General features: G+C 56.4%; 2 protein-coding genes across 4 annotated transcripts in view; both read left to right on the top strand.

The window, feature by feature from the left end:
* Positions 1-6,790, top strand: part of LOC140717838 (echinoderm microtubule-associated protein-like 3) — a gene marked incomplete at its 5' end in the record, with an annotated part of 34,289 nt that extends 27,499 nt beyond the window's left edge. Inside the window, one exon of the mRNA XM_073031562.1 lies at positions 5,580-6,790. Coding sequence (XP_072887663.1) covers positions 5,580-5,783 — 204 coding nt within the window. The remainder of the gene's footprint in view (positions 1-5,579) is intronic.
* Positions 6,791-12,989: 6,199 nt separating this feature from the next.
* The window catches only part of mta2 (metastasis associated 1 family, member 2), a 113,886-nt gene continuing 108,986 nt past the window's right edge, over positions 12,990-17,889 (top strand). The window contains exon 1 of one of the 3 annotated variants that reach the window (XM_073031407.1): positions 12,990-13,264. In XM_073031407.1, coding sequence (XP_072887508.1) covers positions 13,237-13,264 — 28 coding nt within the window. In that variant the 5' untranslated portion in view covers positions 12,990-13,236. The remainder of the gene's footprint in view (positions 13,265-17,889) is intronic. The other 2 variants (XM_073031405.1, XM_073031406.1) reach the window with 2 other exon arrangements.

Genomic DNA, 17,889 nt, shown 5'->3' on the forward strand with positions numbered 1-17,889 from the left:
TCAGGAACCTGCTGGTGTGGGACGGTCAGGAACCTGCTGGTGTGGGTCAGTCTGGAACCTGCTGGCGTGGGACTGTCTTGAACCTGCTGGCGTGGGACTGTCTTGAACCTGCTGGTGTGGGACGGTCAGGAACCTGCTGGTGTGGGACGGTCAGGAACCTGCTGGCGTGGGACGGTCGGGAACCTGCTGGCGTGGGACTGTCAGGAACCTGCTGGCATGGGACTGTCTTGAACCTGCTGGTGTGGGACGGTCAGGAACCTGCTGGCTTGGGACTGTCTTGAACCTGCTGGCGTGGGACGGTCAGGAACCTGCTGGCGTGGGACGGTCAGGAACCTGCTGGCTTGGGACTGTCTTGAACCTGCTGGCGTGGGACGGTCAGGAACCTGCTGGTGTGGGTCAGTCTGGAACCTGTTGACATGGGATGATCGGGAACCTGCTGGTGTGGGACTGTCTTGAACCTGCTGGTGTGGGACGGTCAGGAACCTGCTGGTGTGGGACGGTCAGGAACCTGCTGGTGTGGGTCAGTCTTGAACCTGCTGGTGTGGGACTGTCAGGAACCTGCTGGTGTGGGTCGGTCAGGAACCTGCAGGTGTGGGACAGTCAGGAACCTGCTGGTGTGGGTCAGTCTTGAACCTGCTGGTGTGGGACGGTCAGGAACCTGCTGGTGTGGGTCAGTCTTGAACCTGCTGGTGTGGGACTGTCAGGAACCTGCTGGTGTGGGACGGTCAGGAACCTGCTGGTGTGGGACTGTCTTGAACCTGCTGGTGTGGGACGGTCAGGAACCTGCTGGTGTGGGTCAGTCTTGAACCTGCTGGTGTGGGACTGTCTCGAACCTCTGCTGACATGGGACGGCCTGGTGTGGTTCTGTTGTAATCGTACTGCCTCCACCGCTCTCCGTGTGAAAAGCCAACCCCCTCACACCTCCTCGAAATCTCTCCCCTCCAACTTTAAACCTGTGCCCCATAGGTCTAGACCCTCCCCTGGGGAAAAAGTCTCGGTCTTGCTGGGCAGAGACCTGACCCCCTGGGTTCCTCCAATACCCCGGCTCAGTCAGATTTGGTTCAGCACACAGGCCGTCCTCGGGTTATGGACACCCCTACATACAAGCGAGCTCCCATAATGTTCTCTTTCCCTTCCTCACTCCCACCCCTGTATCTCACTCCCCCACTGTCTCTACCTCCCCCCCTTTCCCCGTCTCACTCTCCCCCACTGTCCCTACCTCCCTCCCTCTCCCCTACTTCCCTCTGTCTCCCCGCCACTGTCTCTACCTCCCTCCCTTTCCCCGTCTCTCTGTCCTCCTCTCACTCTCCCCCACTGTCCCTACCTCCCTCCCTCTCCCCCACTTCCCTCTGTCTCCCCGCCACTGTCTCTACCTCCCTCCCTTTCCCCGTCTCTCTGTCCTCCTCTCACTCTCCCCCACTGTCCCTACCTCCCTCCCTCTCCCCCACTTCCCTCTGTCTCCCTGCCACTGTCCCTACCTCCCTCCCTCTCCCCCACTTCCCTGTCTCTACCTCCCCCCCCTTTCCCCGTCTCTCTGTCCTCCTCTCACTCTCCCCCACTGTCCCTACCTCCCTCCCTCTCCCCCACTGTCCCTACCTCCCTCCCTCTCCCCTACTTCCCTCTGTCTCCCCGCCACTGTCTCTACCTCCCTCCCTTTCCCCGTCTTTCTGTCCTCCTCTCACTCTCCCCCACTGTCCCTACCTCCCTCCCTTTCCCCGTCTCTCTGTCCTCCTCTCACTCTCCCCCACTGTCTCTACCTCCCTCCCTTTCCCCGTCTCTCTGTCCTCCTCTCACTCTCCCCCACTGTCCCTACCTCCCCCCTCTCCCCCACTGTCCCTACCTCCCTCCCTCTCCCCCACTTCCCTCTGTCTCCCCACCACTGTCTCTACCTCCCTCCCTTTCCCCGTCTCTCTGTCCTCCTCTCACTCTCCCCCACTGTCCCTACCTCCCTCCCTCTCCCCCACTTCCCTCTGTCTCTCCCCCACTGTCCCTACCTCCCTCCCTTTCCCCGTCTCTCTGTCCTCCTCTCACTGTCCCTACCTCCCTCCCTTTCCCCGTCTCTCTGTCCTCCTCTCACTCTCCCCCACTGTCCCTACCTCCCTCCCTCTCCCCCACTGTCCCTACCTCCCTCCCTCTCCCCTACTTCCCTCTGTCTCCCCGCCACTGTCTCTACCTCCCTCCCTTTCCCCGTCTTTCTGTCCTCCTCTCACTCTCCCCCACTGTCCCTACCTCCCTCCCTTTCCCCGTCTCTCTGTCCTCCTCTCACTCTCCCCCACTGTCTCTACCTCCCTCCCTTTCCCCGTCTCTCTGTCCTCCTCTCACTCTCCCCCACTGTCCCTACCTCCCCCCCTCTCCCCCACTGTCCCTACCTCCCTCCCTCTCCCCCACTTCCCTCTGTCTCCCCACCACTGTCTCTACCTCCCTCCCTTTCCCCGTCTCTCTGTCCTCCTCTCACTCTCCCCCACTGTCCCTACCTCCCTCCCTCTCCCCCACTTCCCTCTGTCTCTCCCCCACTGTCCCTACCTCCCTCCCTCTCCCCCACTTCCCTCTGTCTCTCCCCCACTGTCCCTACCTCCCTCCCTTTCCCCGTCTCTCTGTCCTCCTCTCACTGTCCCTACCTCCCTCCCTTTCCCCGTCTCTCTGTCTCTCCCCCACTGTCCCTACCTCCCTCCCTTTCCCCGTCTCTCTGTCCTCCTCTCACTGTCCCTACCTCCCTCCCTCTCCCCCACTTCCCTCTGTCTCCCCGCCACTGTCTCTACCTCCCTCCCTTTCCCCGTCTCTCTGTCCTCCTCTCACTCTCCCCCACTGTCCCTACCTCCCTCCCTCTCCCCGCCACTGTCTCTACCTCCCTCCTCTCCCCACTCCCCCCTTTCCCTGGGTTACCGTATTGTGGTTTTCCGACGCGGCTGCATATGAGAACAGGACCCAGGCGGCAGTTCTCCTTGTCGTGAAGTTTAAAGGCGGTAGGCAGACCAACAGAAGGTGCGTTACCGCCACCTACTGAGATGAAGTGTGGGGACTGGAGACAGGAATCTTTTTCCTTTGTATCACCGTTTCCTGATTCCCGTAGCATGCATAGTAATTCTGAACAAAGAATTATTCAACCTAGTTTGTCCAATACGTGTAAGTATAACCTATTCCCTCCTTTTATACCCACCTCCTAGTTGAATTCTCACCACCCTCTGCCTTCTATACAAATGCCGTCTTTTTTTGTTACCCCGACAGGAAGATTTGCAACGTCCACGTGGCTGCAGTTACCGCCCCCTGCCTGCAGGGAGCGGTGCCGAGCAGATGCCACAGGCACTGTTCCCTTGCCACTTGCAGTTACCGCCCCCTGCCTGCAGGGAGCGGTGCCGAGCAGATGCCACAGGCACTGTTCCCTTGCCACTTGTAGTTACCGCCCCCTGCCTGCAGGGAGCGGTGCCGAGCAGATGCCACAGGCACTGTTCCCCCGCCACTTGTAGTTACCGCCCCCTGCCTGCAGGGTGCACATCCATGGATCTCTGAAAGTTGCCGAGCAAGTTGTTTGGTTAGGAAAATAAGTGGTGTGTTGGCTTTTTAATCTACTCCAAGATCAATCTAACCCTTCCCTCCCATATAGCCCTCCATGTTTCTATTATCCACCTGAGCCTCTTAAATGCCCCTAATGTATCTGTCTCTACCACCACCCCGGCAAGGCAGGACGCTCCACACACCCACCACTCTCTGTGTTTAAAAAAACTGTAAGACTGACCGCCCACGATACTTTCCTCCGATCACATTAAACTCTCAGGGCGGAAATGGCATCATTTTAATCCTGCCATCCTAGGAAAAAGTCTCAGTCTGTTCACTCTGTTTGAGCCAATCACCTCTGATCCTCCTAAGCCCCAAGAAATCCTATTATCATTGCACCTTCCTGCAATATAACTACGTTTCAGAAATGTTCAGTGATCCATTCTGTACTCATTAGATCGAAACTAAAGGGAAGTCTACATCCCTTGCAAGGAATGCAAATGCACCAAGAGATAATTATACCGAGGGCATTCTTAGAAAATGAATGGCCTTGGAATCTCCTAATTGAGATTCCCCAGTTAGTATGTATGACAGCATAATGGTTCTTCTTCTTGGGCCCTATCTCCCACTCCCAGTGAAGCAGAGGCCGTTGATGACCTCCCGTTTCCATCAACCAGAGTTGATGGAATAATTGGAGTTCTTCAAAGTTTCTGTACTCCACTATACAGGGGATTGGCCTAAGCAGCTTCACCAGAGCCCTGCTGGCCAACCTTACCCGTTTCCACCTCTCAGGATGGAAGGATTTGGGACAAACAGGACTAATATCTTTCTCGAGGCCCCCATCGGGGAGTAAAGAAGCTTGAAATGCCATACCTCCAGGTTCAGGAGCAGCTACTTCAAAGTTCCGAGCAGATTTATTATCGAAATATGTATACAGCACACAACCTTGAGATTCGACTCCTTACAGGCAGCCACAAAACAAAGACACCCAAAATAACCCGTTTTTAAAAAAAAGACCATCGAACACCCTGACCAAATCAGGCGAGCAAATAGCATTCTGAGCTGAGGTCCAGAAATCTGATCTGTCCACAGACCCTCAGTTCAACGAGCTGAACCCCAACATCCTGACCTTTTCAATCTGGCCCAGCGCCTAAGCTGCCGTCCAAACAACGGCTTCAGTTGCTGCCATGTGCTCCAGGGCCTGGACCCTGTCTGATGCTGACCCTTCCCATTCTGCCTGGCACTTCAATTGTCCAAACGTTGCTTTCACTGGCTTCAGTACACTTCTGTTAGCCATTCAGTTCTTGGGCCAACCACCACTAATTAGCGACGTTTTGACCATTTTGATGACTTTGCACTGCGATGGACTTAGTTTCATTCTGTTTGTGTTTTATTGTAAAGCAAACTGTTTGAGTAACAACATGCAAAATGCCGGAGGAAAGTGTCCACTCTTGTCGCAGGAGTGACTGCTCCTTGAGAGAGATACCAAAGTGCAGTTTGATGTACCGTGGATCAATGGACTCTTTGGTACTCTGCTGGTGTGGGGAGGGGGGGGGTTCGATGGACTCTTTGGTACTCTGCTGGCGCTGGGGGGTGGGCGGTGTTGATGATTGTGTAAAGTGAGGCGGCAGGGGGTCATTGAGGTTTTGATGCTTCTGTCGTTCCGTGGGGATTTTTACTTTGCGGATGTCTGCGAAGAGGACAAATTTCAGGTTGTATGCTGTGATAGTAAACAGACTTTGAGATCTCAGAAACCTTTGAAGCCATCGAAGGTCTCGATCCAAAATATCGGCCGCTTATTCCTCTCCGTAGACCCGCTGAGTTCCTCCGGCATTTTGTCTTGTGTTGCTCTGGATTTCCAGCACCTGCAGATTCTCTCACCTTTTTGCTTAATTGGTGTTTTTTATTGTGAACATCGTGTATCTGATACTGGAGTAAGTTTTACGTTACAGCTGTGCGCATGACAACAAACTAGACTTGGAGCTTGGTGTGGACGAGTAGAGTCAAGGGGTCTGTTTCGTTGCGTTGGACTGGGCTGGGTCAGGCTGTTGTGAAATGTCTCACGCCCGGCCTCATTCTCTCCGTAGGCTCCCAGCCACGTGTACAGTGGCCACGGCAGCCACGTCACCAACGTGTGCTTCACCCACAACGACACCCACCTCATCTCGACGGGCGGCAAGGACACCACGGTGATGCAGTGGCGGGTGCAGGCCGGCGGCCTGGAGCGCAGTACATCCATCTCTTCTGCCTCCGCCTCCTCACTGGATATCGCGACGGGCAACAACGCTTGAGGGGCTCAGGCTGGGCGGGGCAGGTGGGTGGGTGTGACTGCCCTGCTATCTGTACCTAATCTCGGTGAGGTGTCCTGCAGGACCTCCCCCCTTGCGCCCTTTTGCCTCACCCACCCGTCCTAGCACGTCCTCCCCCTCCCCCCCTCCCCGGACTGGCAACAGCGGGGGCAGGGTGGATTTCAATTGTCTGCTGTATTTGGCTTTGCCCATCCAGGGCTTCTTGCTGCCGTCCAGCCCTCCCACTCTTTCCTTGTTCTCTGCTTGAAAGGGTTAGGGAAGCCCTCTCTGACAATGACCCCCCCTCCCCATTTTGGGGCTCGAGGAGACGACAGCTGGACAGCTGTGTGTGTGGGTCAGCCTGGTGGGGCGCTTATGAACGACTGGGCAGTGCCCAGCCTGGGCAGCGTGCCAGCCGTTGTTACTCCTGTAGCCGCAGAGAGTCTACACAGAGCCCGCAGGTTAAACAGGCCTGTTAACATCTAACTAACAGGGCTAGCGGGCAGTCGGCCTGGTACCCCCAACCATTCAACGGCGCCTCTCCCCCTTTTCTGTCCCCTTCTTTTCCAGTCCTCGTGAAGGGTCTCAGCCCTAAACGTCGACTGCTCATTGATGCTGCCTGACCTGCTGAATTCCTCCACCATTTTGAGTGTGTGTGTGTGTGTGTTGCTCAGGAACTGACCCGATTTCCCCCCCCAAACCCAGAAGATCCAGGGCGACTGGCTGTCCTCCGGAATATCAGGAAGCCGTCTGCCACACTGCGAAACATTCCACAGCGTCTTTTTTTTTGTTGTCGTCTAACAAAAGTCCTGGTTCTTACCAGGTTGTCTTTTGTGTTTTAATTAAAGTGCTTTGTTCTGGGAGGTATTTTTTTATATATGGGAATTAGGACCCTGACGTGTCACAAGGAACAGAGCACAGTACACAGAGACTAAATGATTGTAAACTGCACAGAATATGTATTTTTTTTTTGTTTTTGAAATTTAAAATAAATCTGACTTTTAACGGTATTTGGTTCAGCAGTAGCTTGGAAATCGTGTTTTTCCTTATTCTGTTTGAGGTTCATGTGAGGACTGTGTTTTCCATGGGACATTCCTTACCACAGGACTGCTAAAAGGACCCTTCAGCCCATCTAGTCCTGGCTGATCCATTTAAACTGCCTTCTCCCATCAACCTGCTTTGGCACCACAACCCTCCTTACCCCTCCCAGACTTCTCTCCAATGTTGAAATCGAGCCCACATCCACCACTTGTGCTGGCAGCTCGATCCACCTTCTCACCACCCTCTGTGTGAAAAAGTTTCTCCTGTGTTCCCCTTAAACTTTTTATCTTTCACCCTTAACTCGTGACCTCTATTTGTAGTCCCACCCAATCTCAGTAGAAAAAGTCTGCTTGCACTTACCCTATCCAAAACCCTCATAATGCTGTATACCTCTATCAAATCTGCCCTCGATCTTTAGGATATTTATTTGCCAGAAAAAGTGAAATGTCTTCATCCCCTTAGTTGAACCACCTCTCACAGCATTTTGGTTAAATCTCTACTAGCTTCGCACAATGCGATGGAGCAAGATTTGCCCATTCCTCCTTGCAAAATCCTTCCAGGTTGGTTGGGGAGCGGTGGCCAGCAATCTTGAGGCCTTGCCAGAGACGTTTGATTGGGTTCAGGTCAGGACTCTGACTGGGCCACTCAAGGACACTGATTTTCATTTGAAGTCGCTCCATGGTTGTTCTGGCCGTGTGCTTTGGGCCATTGCCCTGTCGTAAAATGAACTTCCTCCCCAGTTTAAGTTTCTGGCAGAGGCCAGCAGGATTTTCTCCAGGATCTCTCTACATCTTCCCGTTGATCCTAACCAGATTTCCAGTCCCCTCTGCGGAAAAGTGTTCCCATGGCAGGATGCGACCTCCACCGTAGGGACGGTGTTAGATTTACGCCACCTGCACCGCTTAATAAAAAGGGATCTGCTTGCACGTAAAGACTTTGCAAAGCTTCACTTAGACTAAAGATGTGGAAGGTGACTTGTGGTAGGATGAGACTAAAGTGGAACTCTTCTGCCTCCACTAAGCAGCAGGTGTGATGTAAATCCGCCAGGTAACACACCTTCCCTGCTTCAAGGCACTGTATAACACCAGAAGACATAGGAGCAGAATTAGGCCATTCAGCCCATCGAGTCTGCTCTGCCATTCCATCATGGCTGATCCCGGATCCCACTCAACCCCATACACCTGCCTTCTTGCCATACCCTTGGATTCCCTGACCGATCTGGAAACTAGCGATTTCTGCCTTAAATACATGCACAGAGTAGGGCTCCACTGCAGTCTGTGGCAGAACACTCCACAGATTCACTACACACTGGCTAAAAAAATTCCTCCTTACCTCTGTTCTAAAGGGTTGCCCATCAATTTTGAGGCTGGGCCCTCTAGTTCTGGATACCCCCACCACAGGAAACATCCTCTCCACACCCACCCTATCTAGTCCTTTCAACATTCGGAAGGTTTCAATGAGATCCCCACGCATTCTTCTAAATTCCAGTGAGTACAGGCCCAAAGCTGCCAAATGCTCCTCATATGTTAACCCCTTCATTCCCAAAATTATCCTCATGAACCTCCTCTGGACTCTCTCCAATGACAACACATCCTTTCTGAGATATGAGGCCCAAAACTGTTGACAATACTCCCAGTGCGGCCTGACTAGTGTCTTATAAAGCCTCAGCATTATCTCCTTGCTTTTATATTATATTCCCCTTGAAACAAATCCCAAAATTGCATTTGTCTTCTTTACCACAGACTCAACCTGTAAATTAACCTCCTGGGAGTCTTGCACAAGGTGTCCCAGGTCCCTCAGCACCTCTGATGTTTGAACCTTCCCCCCATTTATGTAACAGTCTACACTGTTGTTCGTTTTACCAAAATGCATTATCATACATTTCCCAACAACGTATTCCATCTGCCACTTTTTTGCCCATTCTTCCAATTTGTCCAAGTCCTGCTGCAATCACATTGCTTCCTCAGCGCTACCCACCCCTCCACCGATCTTCATATTCTCCACACACTCTGTCACAAAGCCATCAATTCCACCATCTAAATCACTGTCAAACAATGTGAAAAGCAGCAGTCCCAATCCCAACCCCTGAGGAACACTAGTCACCGGCAGCCAACCAGAAAAAGCCTTTTATTCCCACTTACTGCCTCCTGCCTGTCAGCCATTCCTCTATCCTTGCCTGCATCTGTCCTGTAACAGCACCTTATCAAAGGCCTTCTGAAAATCCAACTAAGTGGCACCCACTGACTCTCCTTCATCCACCCTGCTTGACATTTCATCGAAGAACTCTAACAGATCTGTCCGGCAAGATTTCCCTCGACAGAAACCATGCTGACCTCGATGTATTTTATTATTACCTTGAAACCTCATCCTTAATAATAGACTCCCAACACCTTCCCAACCACTGAGGTTAGGCTAACTGGCCTATAATCTCCTCTCTTTTGCCTTCCTCCCTTCTTAAAGACTGGAGTGACATTTGCAACCTTCCAGTCCTCCGGGACCATGCCAAAATCAAGTGATTCTTGAAAGAGCATGACCAATACATCCATTATCCCTTCTGCAACCTTGCTCAGGACTCTGGGATGTAGCCCATGTTGTCCAGCTGATTTATCCACCTTAAAACCTTTCAGTTTGCCTAGCACGTTTTCCTTTGTAATAGCAATGGCTCTCCTGCTCCCTGACACTCACAGATCTCTGGCACACAGCTGGTATCTTCCTCAGTGAAGACAGGTGCAAAGTACCATTCTCCAACTTCCAGCAATTCCTTCCCCCATCCCAGTTTCACTCTGCCTCCTCCTCCAGCTGCCTATCACCTCCTCATGGTTCCGCCTCCTCCTACTACCCATAGTGCTTTCCCCCTACATTCCTTCTTCACCTCTCCTGCCTATCCCCTTCCTGCTTCCCCTCCAACACCCCTTGATCTTTCCTCTGATTGGTATTTCACCTGGCACCTTCCACCTTCCCACCTTCTTTATGGGGCCCTGCCCCCTCCCTCTTCAGTCCTGACGAAGGGTCTCGGCCCGAAACGTTTGACTGTTAGTTTCCACGGATGCTGCCCGACCTGCTGAGTTCCTCCAGCGTGTTACTTTGAGCCCAGCATCTGCAGTGTATTTTGTGTATCCCATTAAGTTCGTCTGCCATTTCTTTGACCTCCATTACTACCACACCAGCATCATTTTCCAGTGGTCCAATATCAACTCTCACCCCCACCTTTTACTCTTTATATAACTGAAAAAAACTTCTAGTACCCTGCCTTATATTATTGGCTAGTCCACCCTCATAGTTCATCTTTTCCCTTCTTAGAGCTTTTATCTATGTTTGTCTATATAACAATTACAGCACGGAAACAGGCCATCTCGGCCCTTCTAGTCCGTGCTGAACGCTTACTCTCACCTAGTCCCACCGACCTGCACTCAGCCCACAACCCTCCATTCCTTTCCTGTCCATATACCTATCCAATTTTACTTTAAATAACAATACCGAACCTGCCTCTACCACTTCTACTGGAAGCTCATTCCACACAGCTACCACTCTCTGAGTAAGGAAATTCCCCCTCGTGTCCCCTAACTTTGCCCCCTAACTCTCAACTCATGTCTGCTTGTTTGAATCTTCCCTACTCTCAATGGAAAAAGCCTATCCACATCAACTCTATCTATCCCCCTCATAATTTTAAATACCTCTATCAAGTCCCCCCTCAACCTTCTATGCTCCAAAGAATAAAGACCTAACTTGTTCAACCTTTCTCTGTAACTTAGGTGCTGAAACCCAGGTAACATTCTAGTAAATCTCCTCTGTACTCTCTCTATTTTGTTGACATCTCTCCTATAATTGGGTGACCAGAACTGTACACAATGTGTGTGTAGGGCGTTTCTCTTTGGAGTGAAGGAGGATGAGAGATGACTTGGATGGAGGTGTTCACGATAAGAGGAATAGAATGAGTGGATAGACATAGCCAGAGACGTATTCCCGGGGCAGAAATAGCTACCACAAGGCAATATCATTTTAAGGTGATCGAAGGAAATTATCAGGGGGGGCTGTCTTTTACAGAGGGTGGGTGTGTGGAATGTGCTGCCGGGAGGGGGGGTAGAAGCTGATACATTAGGGACATTTACTTAGATGGGCACATGGATGATAGAAAAATGGAGGGTTATGTGGGAGGGAAGGGTTAGATTGATCTGGGGGGGGGGGTAGGTTAAAGGGCCAGCACAACATTGCGGGCCAAAGGGCCTGTACTGTGATGTACTGCTCTACGAACTATGGTCCTCGCCATCTGTGCGGTCCGCACTGTCGACAGAACGCCACGCATTTACTCACCCAAGGCTACTCCAAGCCTACCAAGAAGAATGGGAAGCAAACATAATTCATAAAGGACCCTGAACATCCAGCTCCAGCACAGACGGTCCCAAGCCTGGCTGTGAAACGAGGAGGGCCTGGCATGCAACTAGCCACCCCATCCCGTAAAAACCCAGAGCGACAGGAACTCAACAGAGGCCCCTAAGATCTCGCCCCTGAGAGCGGGAGGACAGAGTCATAGAAACAGGCCCTTCAGCTCATCCAGTCCGTGGTGAATCACAATGTCGTGGTCTCAGTAAACCTCTCTGGCAAATATGCCCCTCCTTGTCTCTGTAATTTCCTCCAGCCCTACACCCCTCCCTGTCTCTGTAGCACAGGGGGAGGGCAGGGGAAGGAGTAGGGGAAGTAAGGGGAAAGAAGATGGAGGAGTAGGAGGGGGAGGAGTAGGGAAATAGGGGAGGAATAAGGGAATAGGGGGAGGAATAAGGGAATAGAGGGAGGTGGAAGAAGGGATTTGAGAGGAGGGAGGAATGGAGGGAGGAGTCAGGGAGAGGGATGGAGAGGAGAGTGAGGGGAAGGAGTAGGGGATGTGGTGGAGGAGAAGGTAGGGCAATAGGACAAAGGGAGGTATGCGAGGGGTGAATGGGAGGCTGAGGGGCTATGAGGGAGGGGAGGGAAGAGCAACAGAGTGCGGGAGAGATGGAGGGGAGGAGTAGGGATGAGGAAGAGTTGCAGAAGGAGTAGGAGGATGGGGATGGAGTAGGAGTAAAGGGGAGGAGGGGGAAGGAGTAGGAGGGGATGGGGAGGAGGCGGGGATGGGGAGGGAGGAGGGGGAAAGGAGTCGGAGGGATAGAGGAGGAGGAAGGGGCAGGGAGCAGAATGGAGGAGGGAGAGTGAGGGGAAGGAGTGGGGTGAGGGAGAAGAAGTAACAGAGTAGGAGGGGAGGAGTGGGAGAGGGCGAGGGGGAAGGGAGATGGGAGTGAAGGTTGAGGAGGAGGTGGAGGGGAGAGTTAGATGGAGCAGGGGATGGTGGACGTGAGTGGAATGGAGCATTTGTGTGGGGGAGGGAAGTGGATGGGGTATCAGAGGGTGAGTGTGGGGGAGGGGAGCGGGTGGGGGATGGGGAATCGGAGGGTGGGGGTGGGGGAGGTGTTGCAGACAGTGACCCAGCCGCCTGCGCGCCGGAGCTGAAGGGGTTAACCCCCAGTAAACCACGTGCTCCGGGTCATGACCTCCGCCGGTGCGAGTGCGAGGGAGGGGGGGGGGAGGGGAGTTTAACCCCTGGCACGCCGGCTTCCCGGAACAGCCGGGCGTGACGAAAGGCCGGGTGGACGGGGTGAGGGGAGTTAAAGCCCAAACAACCGGCCGCGGCGAGGCGAGACACAACCGTGAGCAGCGCGCGTCCGCGAAACCCCACCCCCTCCCTCCCCCCCCCACCACCAACCGGGGCTTCCCGCCACGCGCGCGCGCGCGCACGTCAACGGTCAACAGTTCAACGGTCGGCGGACCCCCCGCGCGCGCCGGTGGCCGTCATTCCCCCTCCCCCGCCCGAACGCTCGCTCGCTCGCTCGCGCGTGTCGTGTCCCGTCCGGTCCGGCCCGCCTCCCCCGCGCGACCACCGGCCCCCTTTCCCGCGTGAACGTCCGATAACTGCCTTCCCCCCCCCCCCGGCACGTGACTCTGTCCATTCACCCAGAGTGTGGGGGGAGGGGGAGCGGATAACCGGTGCCCGCGCTCGCGCCCGGCGTGTGACAGGGACGGAGGGTGCGCGCGCCCCCGACCACCCCGGCCCCCGCGCGCCCCCGTGTCCGCGCTCACTCTCTCTCACTCTCTCTCTCTCTCTCTCTCTCTCTTTCTCCCCCCACACGCAACCCCGCTCCCGGGTCAGCAGCGCTCGTTCGGCGGCGTCGGCGGCGGCGGCGGCGGGGCGCCGGCAGCCCGGAGCCCTCGCTCGGTCCGGCTCCGGGGCAGGGAGGACCCGGGAAGGCGGGCTGTTGGATTCAGTTTGGGGAGGGAGGGAGAGGGGGGCAGGAGGGACCGGGAAGGCGAGGGGGGCCCCGAGGCCCCTCCCAGCGGAGCCCGGGAGCAGCGGAGGGCGAGCGAGCCCCGGGCGGCGACCGTGGCCATGGCGGCCAACATGTACCGGGTCGGAGGTGAGTCCGGACGGGCCGGCGGGGGCGAGAGCGAGGGAGGGAGGGAGGGAGGGAGGGAGGGGGACGGAGGTCGGGGTACAGAGCGATAGAGAGTGGGGGTGGTCCCGAGAGGAGAAGAGGGTGTAGAGTGGGCTCTGTTAGACTCTGAGGGAACTGGGGTGTGATTGGGGGTACAGAGCGGGATGTGTGGGGGTCTGGGGTGTGAATAGGGGTACAGAGCGGGTTGTGTGGGGTCCTGAGGGGTCTGGGGTGTGATTGGGGGTACAGGGCGGGTTGTGTGGGGGTCTGGGGTGTGATTGGGGGTACAGAGTGGGTTGTGTGGGGGTCTGGGGTGTGATTGGGGGTACAGAGCGGGTTGTGTGGGGGTCTGGGGTGTGAATGGGGGTACAGAGCGGGTTGTGTGGGGTCCTGAGGGGTCTGGGGTGTGATTGGGGGTACAGAGCGGGTTGTGTGGGGGTCTGGAGTGTGATTGGGGGTACAGAGCGGGTTGTGTGGGGGTCTGGAGTGTGATTGGGGGTACAGAGCGGGTTGTGTGGGGGTCTGGAGTGTGATTGGGGGTACAGAGCGGGTTGTGTGGGGGTCTGGAGTGTGATTGGGGGTACAGAGCGGGTTGTGTGGGGGTCTGGAGTGTGATTGGGGGTACAGAGCGGGTTGTGTGGGGGTCTGGGGTGTGATTGGGGGTACAGAGCGGGTTGTGTGGGGGTCTGGGGTGTGATTGGGGGTACAGAGCGGGTTGTGTGGGGTCCTGAGGGAATGGGGGTGTGATTGGGGGTACAGGGCGGGTTGTGTGGGGGTCTGGGGTGTGAATAGGGGTACAGAGCGGGTTGTGTGGGGTCCTGAGGGGTCTGGGGTGTGAATAGGGGTACAGAGCGGGTTGTGTGGGGTCCTGAGGGGTCTGGGGTGTGATTGGGGGTACAGGGCGGGTTGTGTGGGGGTCTGGGGTGTGATTGGGGGTACAGAGCGGGTTGTGTGGGGGTCCTGAGGGGTCTGGGGTGTGATTGGGGGTACAGAGCAGGTTGTGTGGGGGTCTGGGGTGTGATTGGGGGTATAGAGCGGGTTGTGTGGGGTCATGAGGGGTCTGGGGTGTGATTGGGGGTACAGGGCGGGTTGTGTGGGGGTCTGGGGTGTGAATAGGGGTACAGAGCGGGTTGTGTGGGGGGTCCTGAGGGGTCTGGGGTGTGATTGGGGGTACAGAGCAGGTTGTGTGGGGGTCTGGGGTGTGATTGGGGATACAGAGCGGGTTGTGTGGGGGTCTGGGGAGTGATTGGGGGTACAGAGCAGGTTGTGTGGGGGTCTGGGGTGTGATTGGGGGTATAGAGTGGGTTGTGTGGGGGTCTGGAGTGTGATTGGGGGTACAGAGCGGGTTGTGTGGGGGTCTGGAGTGTGATTGGGGGTACAGAGCGGGTTGTGTGGGGGTCTGGGGTGTGATTGGGGGTACAGAGCGGGTTGTGTGGGGGTCTGGGGTGTGAATGGGGGTACAGAGCGGGTTGTGTGGGGTCCTGAGGGGTCTGGGGTGTGATTGGGGGTACAGAGCGGGTTGTGTGGGGGTCTGGAGTGTGATTGGGGGTACAGAGCGGGTTGTGTGGGGGTCTGGAGTGTGATTGGGGGTACAGAGCGGGTTGTGTGGGGGTCTGGGGTGTGATTGGGGGTACAGAGCGGGTTGTGTGGGGGTCTGGGGTGTGATTGGGGGTACAGAGCGTGTTGTGTGGGGGTCTGGAGTGTGATTGGGGGTACAGAGCGGGTTGTGTGGGATTCTGGGGTGTGATTGGGGGTACAGAGCGGGTTGTGTGGGGGTCTGGGGTGTGACTGGGGGTACAGAGCGGGTTGTGTGGGGTCCTGAGGGGTCTGGGGTGTGATTGGGGGTATAGAGCGGGTTGTGTGGGGGTCTGGGGTGTGATTGGGGGGTACCGAGTGGTTTGTGTGGGGGTCTGGGGTGTGATTGGGGGTACCGAGTGGTTTGTGTGGGGGTCTGGGGTGTGAACGGGGGTACAGAGCGGGTTCTGAGGGGTCTGGGGTGTGATTGGGGGTACAGAGCGGGTTGTGTGGGGTCCTGAGGGGTCTGGGATGTGATTGGGGGTATAGAGCGGGTTGTGTGGGGGTCTGAGGAAACGGGGGTGTGATTGGGGGTACAGAGCGGGTTGTGTGGGGTCCTGAGGGGTCTGGGGTGTGATTGGGGGTACAGAGCGGGTTGTGTGGGGTGTGATTGGGGGTACAGAGCGGGTTGTGTGGGGGTCTGGGGTGTGAACGGGGGTACAGAGCGGGTTGTGTGGGGTGTGATTGGGGGTACAGAGCGGGTTGTGTGGGGGTCTGGGGTGTGAACGGGGGTACAGAGCGGGTTGTGTGGGGTCCTGAAGGGTCTGGGGTGTGATTGGGGGTACAGAGCGGGTTGTGTGGGGTCCTGAGGGGTCTGGGGTGTGATTGGGGGTATAGAGCGGGTTGTGTGGGGTCCTGAGGTGTCTGGGGTGTGATTGGGGGTACAGGGCGGGTTGTGTGGGGGTCTGGGGTGTGATTGGGGGTACAGAGCGGGTTGTGTGGGGTCCTGAGGGGTCTGGGATGTGATTGGGGTATAGAGCGGGTTGTGTGGGGGTCTGGAGTGTGATTGGGGGGTATAGAGCGGGTTGTGTGGGGTCCTGAGGAAACGGGGGTGTGATTGGGGGTACAGAGCGGGTTTTTGGGGTCCTGAGGGGTCTGGGGTGTGATTGGGGGTACAGAGCGGGTTGTGTGGGGGTCTGGGGTGTGAATGGGGGTACAGAGCGGGTTGTGTGGGGGTCTGGGGTGTGATTGGGGGGTACAGAGTGGGTTGTGTGGGGGTCTGGAGTGTGATTGGGGGTACAGAGCGGGTTGTGTGGGGGTCTGGGGTGTGAATGGGGGTACAAAGCGGGTTGTGTGGGGGTCTGGGGTGTGATTGGGGGTACAGAGCGGGTTGTGTGGGGTCCTGAGGGGTCTGGGGTGTGATTGGGGGTACAGAGTGGGTTGTGTGGGGTCCTGAGGGGTCTGGGGTGTGATTGGGGGTACAGAGCGGGTTGTGTGGTGGTCTGGGGTGTGATTGGGGGTACAGAGCGGGTTGTGTGGGGGTCTGGGGTGTGAATGGGGGTACAGAGCGGGTTGTGTGGGGTCCTGAGGGGTCTGGGGTGTGATTGGGGGTACAGAGTGGGTTGTGTGGGGTCCTGAGGGGTCTGGGGTGTGATTGGGGGTACAGAGCGGGTTGTGTGGTGGTCTGGGGTGTGATTGGGGGTACAGAGCGGGTTGTGTGGGGGTCTGGGGTGTGAATGGGGGTACAGAGCGGGTTGTGTGGGGTCCTGAGGGAATGGGGGTGTGATTGGGGGTACAGAGCGGGTTGTGTGGGGGTCTGCGGTGTGATTGGGGGTACAGAGCAGGTTGTGTGGGGTCCTGAGGGAATGGGGGTGTGATTGGGGGTATAGAGCGGGTTGTGTGGGGGTCTGGGGTGTGATTGGGGGTACAGAGCGGGTTGTGTGGGGTCCTGAGGGAATGGGGGTGTGATTGGGTTACAGAGCGGGTTGTGTGGGGGTCTGGGTGTGATTGGGGGTACAGAGCGGGTTGTGTGGGGTCCTGAGGGAATGGGGGTGTGATAGGAGGTACAGAGCGGGTTGTGTGGGGGTCCTGAGGGAATTGGGGTGTGATAGGGGGTACAGAGCGGGTTGTGTGGGGGTCTGGGTGTGATTGGGGGTACAGAGCGGGTTGTGTGGGGTCCTGAGGGATCTGGGGTGTGAATGGGGGTACAGAGCAGGTTGTCTGGGGTGTGATTGGGGGTATAGAGCGGGTTGTGTGGGGTCCTGAGGGAACTGGGGTGTGATTGGGGGTACAGAGTGGGTTGTGTGGGGTCCTGAGGGGTCTGGGGTGTGATTGGGGGTACAGAGCGGGTTGTGTGTGGGTCTGGGATGTGATTGGGGGTATAGAGCGGGTTGTGTGGGGTCCTGAGGGGTCTGGGATGTGATTTGGGGTATAGAGCGGGTTGTGTGGGGGTCTGGAGTGTGATTGGGGGGTATAGAGCGGGTTGTGTGGGGTCCTGAGGAAACGGGGGTGTGATTGGGGTTACAGTGCGGGTTGTGTGGGGTCCTGAGGGGTCTGGGGTGTGATTGGGGGTACAGAGCGGGTTGTGTGGGGGTCTGGGGTGTGAATGGGGGTACAGAGCGGGTTGTGTGGGGTCCTGAGGAATCGGGGGTGTGATTGGGGGTACAGTGCGGGTTGTGTGGGGTCCTGAGGGGTCTGGGGTGTGAGTGGGGGTACAGAGCGGGTTGTATGGGGGTCTGGGGTGTGATTGGGGGTACAGAGCAGGTTGTGTGGGGTCCTGAGGGAATGGGGGTGTGATTGGGGGTATAGAGCGGGTTGTGTGGGGGTCTGGGGTGTGATTGGGGGTACAGAGCGGGTTGTGTGGGGTCCTGAGGGATCTGGGGTGTGAATGGGGGTACAGAGCGGGTTGTCTGGGGTGTGATTGGGGGTATAGAGCGGGTTGTGTGGGGGTCTGGGGTCTGATTGGGGGTACAGAGCAGGTTGTGTGGGGTCCTGAGGGAATGGGGGTGTGATTGGGGGTATAGAGCGGGTTGTGTGGGGGTCTGGGGTGTGATTGGGGGTACAGAGCGGGTTGTGTGGGGTGTGATTGGGGG

Source organism: Hemitrygon akajei, chromosome 28, assembly GCF_048418815.1.
Source record: "Hemitrygon akajei chromosome 28, sHemAka1.3, whole genome shotgun sequence".
Lineage (NCBI taxonomy): Eukaryota > Metazoa > Chordata > Chondrichthyes > Myliobatiformes > Dasyatidae > Hemitrygon > Hemitrygon akajei.